At 40.6% G+C, this 13,133-nt stretch overlaps 1 protein-coding gene across 1 annotated transcript; it reads right to left on the reverse strand.

Annotated features, from left to right (window-relative positions):
* Positions 1-8,411: 8,411 nt before the first annotated feature.
* On the reverse strand, positions 8,412-12,784 carry LOC134651600 (organic cation transporter protein-like). The gene is made up of 6 exons (XM_063506700.1): positions 12,553-12,784; positions 11,599-11,818; positions 10,730-10,985; positions 9,720-10,343; positions 9,197-9,378; positions 8,412-8,625 (listed from the first exon to the last, which is right to left on the reverse strand). The coding sequence occupies exons 1-6, from the start codon at positions 12,717-12,719 to the stop codon at positions 8,419-8,421; spliced, it is 1,656 nt and encodes a 551-aa protein (XP_063362770.1). The 5' UTR covers positions 12,720-12,784; the 3' UTR covers positions 8,412-8,418.
* Between the last annotated feature and the right edge of the window lie 349 nt (positions 12,785-13,133).

A 13,133-nucleotide genomic window follows, 5' to 3' on the forward strand; every position in this document is an offset into this window, starting at 1 on the left:
ATGCTGTGTGGGGTGTCCCCTCCCCACCCAAGGGATTTTTTTAGGAACTGCGGGTCAAACATTTTGTTTTGCGCGTGCCAAATGGCTAAACTGTACATCGATTTGCGGTTTTTTCTTTGAAATTGGGCTCGTACCGCTTCCACTAGTCGGGCAAATAGCGATTACAGGCCATTGGCCAGGTTTTTGGCGCCATCTGGTTTATGCAAATTGAAGTGTTTAAGCAACGATGGAGGGTGCGCGATTTGCTAGCGAGCTGTGGCATAAGTTGTATAAAGATATCACAGATGGCGTAGTTAAGAGATATTTATAGATTTGTTAATAATATTTTTTTGCATATTTATTTATTTAACAAGGAAATACTTAAATTATTTTTTGAATCTTGGAGCTAGGGTGATGTTCACAACAAAATGCAGTTATGAAGAAAAATGAAGATGGTGGTGATATTGTATAGCTACATTTAAGAATACCATTCAGAATACATACATACCTACTAAAACACATGTCAACCTGTGAGTACCTACTTTTACAAAAATAATAAGCTAAGTTATATTTTTCATAAAAACAGCAAAAATATTTTGAAGGATGTTTCATGTATAAATTATCTATCTACCCACACGTCGAAATCCCTATACATAATACATAAGCAAACCGTTGCTAATAAATTGCAATTTAAATTTAAACTGCAGAAATGCAAGCGCCTGTTCTGGAAACAAGATAAATTGAACGCGCCGCCTCATTGCTATTCGCTGCGGCAGGCGCCGGTTTAATTGTGTTTCTATTACGGCCTGTCGAGCTCGCGTCTATGTCTCTTCATTTAAAGAAAACAAAACTTGATCAGTCCGCTGCGTTTTCCTGTGGTTTAATAATTAACGATTGAAGTTCTAAAATGGAATAGTTTCATTTAGTGCTGGAACTTGACACGAAAACAACAAAAGTTTTACCTAAGTATACATAGTTGTTTTTGTAGTTGTATAATAATATTTATAGGTCTCGGCTGATATTTCAAAAGGGCTTATCAAAAACTGCCAATGTACTAATCAAAATCAGAGCATTCAATTCCACCAAACATTTTTCTATAATGGTAGCAAATGGCAAGTAAATTCCATGGGGATGATTTGACAAATACCTAACTAACTCTAGAATCATATTCTCGATCAAACACACACAAATTTATATATGCGATTTTGTTGAATTTAGAGATATACTATACAAATCCTAGGAATTCCTTTGTAATGCACGGCCTGATTCTAATTTTAAATATTCTAATGAACGTCAAAAATGACATCTCTATTTTGTTTGAAGGAACGTCGCTTGGTTATAAGCTTGGTTATCCTCCTAAGGCCCAAGGTCCAACCTATAGTTTAATCAGTTTAATGAAATTTAAACCATATTCAATTGGAATGGAGTTGCAATTGTTTTGTTTCGTTCAATTTTCAAACAAAACAAATTCAACTCTATTCCCTGCATTATAGGTTCAGATTACAGTTTATAAAAATCGAGTATATTTCATTGGCGACGAGGATGGGATATGATTCATATGATATACGATGTTGCAATAGCTGGAGAAGACGTGAAGGAACACCTACGCACCCTTAGTGTCATCTTCGAGCGATTACAGAAAGCAGGCCTAAAAGTAAATCTCAAAAAATGTATATACAAAATACATGCATGATTATTATATAAATTGAGTATATTTCAACAGTGGCAAATTTTGGATTTTTCATTTGTATGGCTGGCCTTAGGATGTTATAAAATCTTTAATAATTATTCCCAATAGCGCAACCCGGAATATTTACTGAATTTACTCATATTTACTTCCTCTATTTGGACAATTTGTGCCGCAATTCCCCTCTCAATTAAACTATCCTCATGCCACGTGTCCAGAGCATCCGAAATATAAATATTTGTATACTCGTATATTTCAATAACGCATATTATTCTCATGTTCACTCACTGAAGTCTGAACCTTAGTGACTATGGCAGAGATGTCAATATTGCTTGATTCGGTTCGATATGGTTGGCCCTTTAGAAAGAAGAGTTAAGTAAATTAGCTGTATTGTTATGACGTCGCTTAAGGCGTGACATCACTGCAATTTATTAAACTACTAGCTTTTGCCAGCGACTTCGTCTGCGTGGAATTAGTTCCAGCAGTTAGAGTAAGTATATTTTGAGGATAAGATGCTTAATTGCTTACACTAATATACATATATATATTGTCACATTTCCACTCCCCTTTTCACCCTCTTTTGGGATGACTTCCGACATAAAAACTATCCTTTGTCCTTCCCCGGGACTCTATGGCAAATTTGGTGTTCTCTATGGCAAATTTAAACAAAATCCGTTCAGCGGTTTAAGCGTGAAGAGGTAACAGACAGACAGACACATTTTCGCATTTATAATATTAGTATGGATATTAAGTATGGATGGATGTGATAAAAAGCGTCTACCGCGAATGAATTCGCCGCTAGGGGCGCCACTGTGGCCCGGGTCACTTCAAATGTCATCTTCAGTTTGCAAATTGTGCATCAGCCATGGTTCTTATAGGTACCTACAGGATAAAAATGCGTTACTATAGTCTGTGCGGAAAGAGAAAATACCCTTTTTTTATAGTTCTATATCTCATGAACTATTTGGCATACGGCTTAAATTGTTCCAAATTTAATGTTCTTTCAACAAGCTTTGACCAAAAACCCATAGTTTTATAATAAAAGTGCAAAAACTGAAAACAGTCCGAAATTTTGGCAGTTTTTGCAAATTACGAAGGGAGCACAACTTTTTTTTTGCTTGAAAAACATAGTTTAACATTCCTCCAAGGACTCCAAACAACATACACAAAAAGATAGAACTACATCACGCAATGTTTTTTTAGGAGATTTTTTTGTAAGATTTGACTGATCTACGTATACCTTTAAACGAGCAATTCTTGTTATCTTTAAAACCGATGGGTTTATAAAATAGGTACAACAAAGAGGCTTTTTCCAGCGCCTGTCAATAGTGAGGTAATTCCGGTGATTACCGGATGATGAATGGGATTAGGGGCAAATCCGTCATCGGTACGATGACAGGAAAACAATTAGAAAATATGAAAATTATTGTGAGTAGGTACATGGGTAATATTCATTTACTTACAGTGTAGACCGGTACCTATTTCAGGTCTTATTATTAAGACGTAAAAGGAGTGATTTGGAAAAATAGGGTTACCAAATTAAGCGGCGGTAATGCGCTGGCGAACGCACTTTTTATCAAGCAAATATGCAACAGTAATGTCACGGCACTCGCAACAGTATTGCAGCTGCAGTGTTGACGCGGGAGGTTACAACTGTCATACATCTGTTGACATTCACTGTCAGTAACATCACCATGACGTAAACATTCAGACGCCTATGGCTATGTATATTTCGCAGTCGGATCGTATAATCCGCCGTATTACATTACGGCTAGCCGTTTTACAAAACAGGGGCGTTTTGAAATGCGGCGGTTCGACGATTAGCCGGATTGAATGCGGCTGAATGAAAATCCGCCGGAATGTATTCGGCGCCATACGTTCTTCAACACGGCTAGCCGTAATGTAATACAGCGAGTCATTAGCCGCCGCTTTGATAGTTTTTAGTTCTCATTTTTAACACTCGTGGCGCTGCCTGACATAACAACAACAAACTATGAAAAACGCTGGGGTGTCCATCAAATCTGTAGTTTGTCGGACTGTTTCTTTTCAAAAAACATTTCCTTCGCAACTTAACTAGACGGAGCCCCGCTTCGCGGGGCTCCTATTTCTGAGCTGAAGCTACCTAACGAACCTAACCTACCTACCTATTGATTTAGTGAGACGTCCGTGAAAACATTACACTTTGGGGAAAAAAGCGTAGGTAGGTAAGTAGGTTAGGTTCGTTAGGTAGCTTCAGATGCCCGAAGGGCAAACCATCCAGAAATAGGAGCCCCGCTTGCGGGGCTCCGTCTATTTAAGTTGTGAAGGAAATGTTTTGGAAAAGAAACACATGTAGTGCGGTGGGTAAAAATAAATTAAATTGCAAACATTGTCAAACTCCGGTTACGTAGACGACCGAAAGAACTGGTCACTCTACACTCTAAATAGTAGATACGATGCGGCTAAACGTAGGCCGCCTTATTGAAGAACGTATCGCAATGACAATCCGACTAATCGTCGAACCGCCGCATTTCAAAACGCCCCTGTTTTGTAAAACGGCTAGCCGTAATGTAATACGGCGGATTATACGATCTGACTACGACATATATAATATATATCATTAATATCGTCATTTCGCAGGCTGGATAGATATTAGCCCAATGGCCCGTGAAATATGTCGTTTACGGAAAAAATACAAAAACGTGCGTCACGACAGCTGTTTACGAGTATAATATCACTTTTGTTATGAGACTTATGAGCCTGTAAGAGATAGGTGCGTAAAAGTATGCTTATTTAAATTATAAAGGTGGGATAAATTGTTTTCGTTGTTTTGTTTCTGAATATCTTCTAGGTAAGGTACTTTACCACAAAAAATATATTTTTACTTATATTTGACTGCTTTTAAGGTGCGTTTCAGAAACGTGTTCTCTCGTGTTGATATGAAATTAGGTTGAGTAAGCCATTGTGCCCGGCTCTTTTCTACCGAGCCACTGTTTCCTCCTTGACCCTAACCCAAATTGTCACCCAATACATGTGTGTGTGAAATTTCAGCTCAATCGATTATTGGGAAGTGACTCTAATTTAGCTTGTAAGATTTGACTCGAATATAGGTAGGTACATACTTTAAGTAGTAACTAGTAAGTAAGTTACCTACTTATAAGTACATATTACAAGTTAAATAATCGCTTGTAAAATCCACAAGAAAGCTTCTAAAATTGCAATAAAATCCTATGAAACATGTTCATTTAAGGACCCAAAAGAAATTACGAAATTACGACCCCATTTGTATCTAAGATAATCGCAAGAAGCGTCGAAGAGCAGACAGCCGTCATTTTATGATCCAGTCTGGTAAAGGCCGCGACATTCCTAATGATTAACTACCGAGGCGAGCTTTCGACTCAGACTGTTTTAAATCCTAAAATTGTCTTCTGTTACCGCGATAGTTACTCATGGAATATCGCGTATATTGAATTTATAACAACCCGAGTCGGGATTCCCGACGTTTCGAACCCTTTACAGCGTCACCTGGCCCCGCGTTCTCAGGGGCTTGTCGGCGACCGTCTTGCACACACTTTAGCCGAAGCCTTCGCGCAATGTCGAAGCCAGCGCATAATTTCGCATTTATGCGTTAGAGGGAGCAAGTGATATTGCTATCTCATTCTACCGCATGGCTGCGTCCCTTGGAGTGGCCGGCGTTGGCCCATCGTGTAGAGGAGCCATAAATGCGTACGTATTCCGAGTTTAGGCATTCACAGTGGTGGAATAGACCTCCAAGTGATTATATTTTCTTTGTAGACCTGAATTTCCTGTACCTACAAAATATCTGATAAGTAGTTTAGTGCACCGTTACAGATGAATAGTATAGTTTTATTACGAGGCGATTTTTGCCAGTGCTAGGTAGCGGTTATGAATAACTTTACCTACCTACAGTCTGTAGAGCTGTTTATATTCTTACAGGAAATCCTTTATTACGGCACAAGGGGGTTATAATTTTGACAGCGCTTCAGCTCTTTAAGTATGACTTTAACAGGATTCTATTAAAATGATGATAGCTTCTGAGAATGATATCCTCGACCTTGACCTGAACTGAATACGTTGGGCAAGTGAGTAAAACACTTAAGTTAAAACGTAAAATTAATGGTTTGATTCATTCGAACATACAGGTTGGCCCGAAAATACGTTGACAAAAATGTTCACTGCTGTAGAGATTTCTTGTTGATAATTTTTAGCAAAGTGAAACAAATTAGCGCCAGTTATTCCGGATTCAACGCTAGTCTATTAATTGTATAAAGGGGCCCACTGATTACCAGTCCGCCGGACGATATCGGCCTGTCAGTTAGAACCAAAGTTAGAACAAAAAGTTGACAGTTCCGAACAACTGACAGGCCGATATCGTCCGGCGGACTGGTAATCAGTGGGCCCCTTAACGTTAATCAAGATCAGATTTTTAAGAAGCGTTTTTCAATAAAATGACTTTGTTTTTGATACTTACATTGCTTTTACTGTTTAGCCGCTCCCGCAAGATCGCATAGGTAGTCTATTTCTAATGCAAAAAAATCGGCCAAGTGCGAGTCGGACTCGCGCACGGAGGATTCCGCACCATCAACAAAAAATAGAGCAAAATAATCGTGTTTGTTGTATGGGAGCCCCCCTTAAATATTTATTTTATTTTATTTTTAGTATTTGTTGTTATAGCGGCAACAGAGATACATCATTTGTGAAAATTTCAACTGTCTAGCTATCGCGGTTCATGAGATATAGCCTGGTGACAGACGGACGGACGGACAGCGAAGTCTTAGTAATAGGGTCCCGTTTTTTACCCTTTGGGTACGGAACCCTAAAAAACGAACTATAATAAAAATATTTTAAAAGTGCGCTTTTGTATTCCCCCCACACGTAAAACATAATAAACTAATTAAACACATTTTAGATCACTCAGTCAACCAATGGGAAAGGCGAAAAAATTAAAAGTTTATTTTCTGGTCGAGTAGCCGCAGGTGGCGAGTGCGGTTAAGGTATTCCAGTAGCTGGAAGGGCGAGTTGATAGCTCGACCAGTGTAAAGGTTCCCTTACATTTATATTTAGGGTTCCGTACCTCAAAAGGTAAAAGCGGAACCCTTATAGGATCACTCGTGCGTCTGTCTGTCTGTCTGTCCGACCATCCCCCCCGTTTATCTCCAAAACTACTAAGTCTACAATTTTGAAAAAATACACGAAATAGTTCTTTACCTATAGATGACAGGAAAACGTATTAGAAATGTGCAGTCAAGCGTGAGTCGGACTTAATGTACGCAACCCTTGGAACGCGAGTCCGCGACTCGCAATTGGCCGGTTTTTTTTTGTTTTTCAGCCTATAAGGGGGGGGTAATGAGCTCACGTTATATTGGTCAAACAGAGCGTTTGACTCGACGGCGTAACTAATCGCGGTCACCCTCTGGGTGATGACTGTCCATCGAATGTCGATCAAAGTCATGTCACGGTTTATTGACTGCTATTAGTGTAACGGTCACGTGTGGACGCGATGGCTTTTAATTTTGAGGTTATTGCCGCGTACCCAATGACGGACAGTCGTCAGTAAATATACAAGCCATGACAGGACGCTGCAGCGTAAGGACGTTCCATTTCCATACTTTACAAAATCTGGGCTATAACCGCGAAAATCTAAGTTTAGCAAATTGCGGCCATCTTTCTCTGTCACTCTAAATACGCCTTCATTGGAGTAAAAGGGAAAGATCCCCGCAATTTGCGAATTTAGGTTTTCTCACATATAAAATGCGTCTCGACGCTGATAGATCTGATTCTACCCTTAAAATTGACAATGTTGATGCCCTGATTTTTGACATTTGCCGCAATGCGGTCGGCAGCAATATCGCTCTGCAATACTGCTGCAGTGCTGGTGCCGTCTGAATCCAAACGGTCCCTTAAAAAAAATTTTGGTAGAATCACCTACAGTTTCACCTTGAAGGGCGTGGCTAAATACAGACAAAACACTGTAATTACGTCCATTTTGTTCAAATATTCATACTCATGTACATGTCTTTCAAGTTCATTGTCATCACATTTATGTATACAAGTACGTCATTAAGGCGTACATAATCGTTATACTTGATAAAAACCATATCTAATTAAAATAATACGTCTGTATGAAATACGCTGCAGGTAGATCCAAAGTCGATATTTGGTAGGGCTTAATAAATCGTGTTACGATAGCAGTAAGTGAACTTTTTAAGGTTCCGTACCTCAAAGGAAAAAACGGAACCCTTATAGGATCACTCGTGCGTCTGTCTGTCTGTCCGACCATTTCCCCCCTTTATCTCCGAAACTACTGTGTCTAAAATTTGGAAAAAAATACACAAAATAGTTGTTTACCTGTAGATGACAGGAAAACCCATTAGAAATGTGCAGTCAAGCTTGAGTCGGACTTAATTTATTTATTTATTTATTTTTATTTTTATTTAATGTACGGAACTCCGGGGACGCGAGTCCCACATGCACTTGGCCGGTTTTTTGATAAATACAAATTGTTAGGCAACAGACTGTGATTTCCTAAATATTCCTTTAGTGTAAGGCCTGAGTGGACGCTCGAGTTGGGCGTGCAGCGGGGCGGGGCGTGCGGCGTGCATGTTAAACAAATGCAAGCGTATAGGAGCGGCCTTAGTGCACGCTGCTCACATCACGCGTGAGCCCAACGCCACGCTGCACGCCCCGCCGAACGCTCCGCTTCGAGCGTCGTCCACTCAGGCCTTGCACCTAGTAAAGTAGTTTTTTCTAAATTATTTAATAGTATAACTTTTGCTCCTAAACATTAGCGTCTTCAACCACTGCAGAACGGGTGACTCCCTGCCAAGTTCCGCAGCCTCCTCCATGGAGTCGGGCAAGGGTGTCCCGAGGGTCTCCGGCGCCAGCAGCACCAGCAGGCCGGACACCAGCGCCAGCACGCCGAACACCAGGAACGGGAGGTGCACCCACACCACTGCTGCCTGAAACATTGTCAAATTAGCCGAAAAACTTGACCCAAGACCCCAAGTATCTTCAAGCTACGAGAACTAGAGTTCGCCTAAGCTCGAATTTTGATTAATCCCCGCCGCTTCTTTCCGCACTACGCGACTACATTTCCATCCTCACCACTTAACTGACTGACTTGAATGAACTGTCGTCGGTGGCATTTCGGGAACGATACGACCCTAAAACCTTCAAGGAAAGAGCGTACTCAGATCTTAAAGGCCAGCAGGTAACACACTTGCAACCCCTCTGGTGCGAAGTGTCCATGGGAGGCAGTAATTGCTTACCACCAGGCGATTCGTTTGCTGGTTTGCCTCCTACATCATAAGAAAGACCTCTAAAGGATGACTCACGTTAGACCAGGCCGTGTCCGGGCCGAAGCTTCCGGAGCTACGTTTTCTATGGAAAGCATCACGTGATCACCTGTCATCTGTCATAGAAAAGTAAGCGCCGGAAGCTCCGACCCGGACACGGCCCGGTCGACCCGGTCTAACGTGAGTCATTTTTAACTTCTTCTATTGAAGATAAGCACCACCAATGTATACTCACAAATCCAGGCATGAGTGGTGCTAAGATGCCTCCAACTCTTCCAATCATGGAGGAATACGCGAAGAGACTGGACCGGTACCGCGTCGGATACAGTTCAGCGGTGTACACGTACAGGGACGTTATGACGCCGGACACGCACATCTTGCCGACCAGGTATACTGTCAGAGAAAGCCAGTAGTTACCTGGAAAATAAAATATAAATTGTTGAAGTTCAAAGCATGGTCATAGTCATGGAACGGGTATGTCAATTCCGTATTTATTCATTTACAATAATTATATTATTTGGGTTATACAGAGATCTTAAAACAAAATTTGTCACTACTGTGGGCAATAGTAAAGTTAACAGCTTATAAACAGAGAATTTAACAGAATACACCCCATTTTATACTCTATTTAGGAGAAGATAAGGTCTCCATAAGAAAATTAGGCTTTAAAGCCCTTATCATTGTGTAAACAGGAGAGACGTCATCCTAATGGCCGAGTATGATCCATTAAAAAAAATAAACAACTGCTTGAAGCTTACCGTCCGACACAAATATAAAGGCAATCTGACAGGCTCCACTTATCAAAAATCCTGCCGCCAACACAGCCTTCCTCCCAATCCTGTTCAGAAGCAACACGGCGGTCCAATACCCCGGAATCTCGATAGCGTTGCACGCTGAATAGTTGACGTATCTGTTCCCGGATATCCCCACAGAAGATATCGTCAGCCCATAGTACATCAGAATACAAGTGATCCACCACACCGGCGTCACTAAACAACGCAATAAAATTGGTTTATGTCTGAAGACCAGACATATCAACCAAGGTTCCGTTGTATCTTTTTCCTTCGTCACAACATCTTTTAACTCCGAGAACTCTTTTAAAGTCCTTTCTGATAAAGCACTTCCATTCATCTTAGCAGCTTTTTTCAAGATTTTTAAGGCTTCCTCATACCGGCCTTTGCTGATCAGCCATCGAACTGATTCCGGTGCGATCCAAAAGTAGACCACGAAAATAAATTGTGGCAAGTAGAGCATGAGGATTAAATGCCTCCAATAAGGTTCCGTCCAGGCTATGACACCCAAAAGTGTTTGTCCTATTGCGAGGCAAGTGCTCATAGTGACGCCAGTTGCTACTCGGTATTTTGGCCCCACATATTCCACAGCTGTAATGATAAAAGGATTCTGGCAAAAATGCTTTTTAGACATTTTTATAGCCAAATGTCTCTTTTGCATGCCTATCATGTACTCTTTGAAAAGTTTCAAATGAGCTTTGAAGCTAGCCAGATGAACTTCTCGATTAGAAAACACGTTGAGTTATTGATAACGTAATCGAGAAGTTCCTCTGGCTACCTTCCGACTACATCATCAGAATTTAAAATAGGAATTATTAGTGCGTTATCATCGGAATTACGGTAGTAGGTACGCAAATTTAAACACAATTAGGCACCGGGATTTGGAAGAAATAGTTTGTAAAAACTGGCACAATTATGTATGTTGACGATGTGAAATATAAAATAAATTTGCATTAATGCATACTGAAATATCTTACCTAAAATATAAGCACTAGAAAAAGAACACGCTCCAAACAGAGCTTCTACAAAGGATATAGATATGTAGCAGTTATAGGAGACAGAGAAATACGCCAGGCTTCCGATCCAGACAGCGTTGAAGGTGGTAAGTGCGAGGGCGAGGCGCCGGCCCCAGCGGTCGGAGACCAGGCCCATCATCGGGAGGCAGAACATGTAGCCCAGGGTCTTGGCCGAGCCGATCAAAGTTGGGCGCCAGTCGTCGCAGGCCAGACCAAACTGGAATAATAAGATTTGTTGATAAAACTACTGCTTTCATAATGGGAGAGTCAACTTTATTTATATATCTTCACTGTGGTTATGTGTTCTAGGCCGCTGTTTAACATTCATTGTTTGTAGAATTTAAGTTCACTCTCATCAATGGTCGTGTACTAAGCATAAAATATTTTACGAGTAAAACGTGTTTTCTAACTTTGTTACAGTTGTATCTTCTGTAACGGAACAAAAATAATTGATCGATCACCAATGCCAATGCCATTCGCTGACAAAATAGCCAACGTTTTACTTGTTGTAAAAAAATGACAGATTGTGATAAAAGTTCGTGGATAGGTAGAGAATTCTGTACAATACAAGCGCAATTTTCCGTATGTCCTAAAAATCTTCATCTGAGTTACGAAAACGTATGATATTTTCATAAAGAACTCAGCAGAAAGTTACACATATGCTATTTGCGGTTTAGTTTTTTTCCACCCAGAATAACCTACCAAGCCTACCAAATTCCATCCAAATCTAAAGAAAATCTAATTGAACACAAATAAAAAATTGTCCCAAAAACGGCACTAGAAAGGCCGTGCGTGAAACATTACGAGTAGGTAAGTAGGAATAGAAATACCTCATAATAAGCCGAATTCCTATGCTCATAGACATACTCCTCGCACTGCACCGACGAGTTCCTATCAAACATGTCTGCTGAACAGGAGTCACTGCTCCGAGACATGTTCGTTGTGAAACGATGGCAGTTGTCGAAGGAGCTCCCTGGAGACGGCACCGCGTTCAGGAGCCATGGTGGGGAGAACTGGGGGGTGGAGTCATCACATTCAGGGATAAGGCATCTGGAATCAGTTATATTTTAAAACAGTATCTGTATTAACATGTAGTAAACTACTTTAAAATGAAGTACTGGTTGTAAGTGGTGGTTGTTGTGGTTGTAGTATAGAAAAAACAGTACTGGAACCAGGAATTCCCGGTTCTCGCCGTACGATTGAGTACTGCTAATGGCTCCTCTACACGATGGGCCAGCGTCGGCCACTCCAAGGGACGCAGCCATGCGATAGAATGAGACAGCAATATCACTTGCTCCCTCTAACGCATAAATGCGTCCCTTGGAGTGGCCGGCGCTGGCCCATCGTGAAGAGGAGCCATAATATTCTCGGCTGATCCAGTACGGCCTGTTTCTAATGAAATTGCACTCGGCTTAACGTGCTGTCTACAAAAAAATAAAAAATAAACCTGCAGTTACCATGGTTACCAGTCATGGTGGCCGGAATATTTCAAACACTAGGTTATCAGTTTAATCGGTTAACCCCGGGTTAGTGGTATGGTGCAAGTGGCGCTTAAAATAAAAAAATAAACATGGTCTTCAGCTGTTTCAAAAGTTATGTCTCTCATTCTTCCTTGACTACTTTCATAACCTACTTGGTATCAGTGTTTTCTCCAACTTAATATCAGGAATTTTTAAAAGCAGTATTTTTGTCATTAGTTAATTCTGTTTCACATTTTTTGCCACAAAAAACTCAATTTTCTTAATTAAACATTTCATTGTTCTCAATCAGTAAACTAAGCTTACCTTGTTTTGACCTTCACAACAGTAAACAAATACGCATAGCACTGCACACTCCCCACCAACGCCACCAGGGCACACAGCACCACGGCTCTGAGCTGGAACCGTCCCCATTGTCCAATCTCTTCCACTAGGATCCGATCCAGATTCATATCTCTTTTGTCCACAGACATTGCGAAGACTTGTACTGAAAAGGCGCGAACTAGCTTACACTTCTTGGCACATTGTCTTGCTAAAGTTATGAGTTAAGTACTGGTTTATACACTTATCAGTACGTCTGACTTTTAAATATTCTGGTCTGCATTTGTTTTTTGTTTCTTAAGCTATCGCAACCTAGAACGCGACGCGTTGTTCCAAAACTGACGGATTTTCAGAGGAATCACAAATCTAATCTAATGGCTTCTATGGTCGAGATCAGATATATCGCAGCGGCCGAAGTGCTCATCAATATCTGACCATTATCGCTTATAATAGAGGCTTTGTTTAGATGTTTTGTTTGGCCGCTCCAATACTGTACAAAATGGTCTTTTCACAAATTTAGAAACAATATTGTTTATTTTTTAAATAATATTTCGAGATTGCGATAA

The sequence above is a fragment of the Cydia amplana genome, chromosome 10, assembly GCF_948474715.1.
Source record: "Cydia amplana chromosome 10, ilCydAmpl1.1, whole genome shotgun sequence".
Lineage (NCBI taxonomy): Eukaryota > Metazoa > Arthropoda > Insecta > Lepidoptera > Tortricidae > Cydia > Cydia amplana.

Coding starts and splice junctions, on each gene's coding strand:
- LOC134651600 (XM_063506700.1), bottom strand. CDS start 12,719: ATGTCTGTGGACAAAAGAGATATGAATCTGGATCGGATCCTAGTGGAA. Junction 11,819..12,552: donor GTTGTGAAGGTCAAAACAAG/GTAAGCTTAGTT, acceptor AACTGATTCCAG/ATGCCTTATCCCTGAATGTG. Junction 10,986..11,598: donor GGAATTCGGCTTATTATGAG/GTATTTCTATTC, acceptor TTATTATTCCAG/TTTGGTCTGGCCTGCGACGA.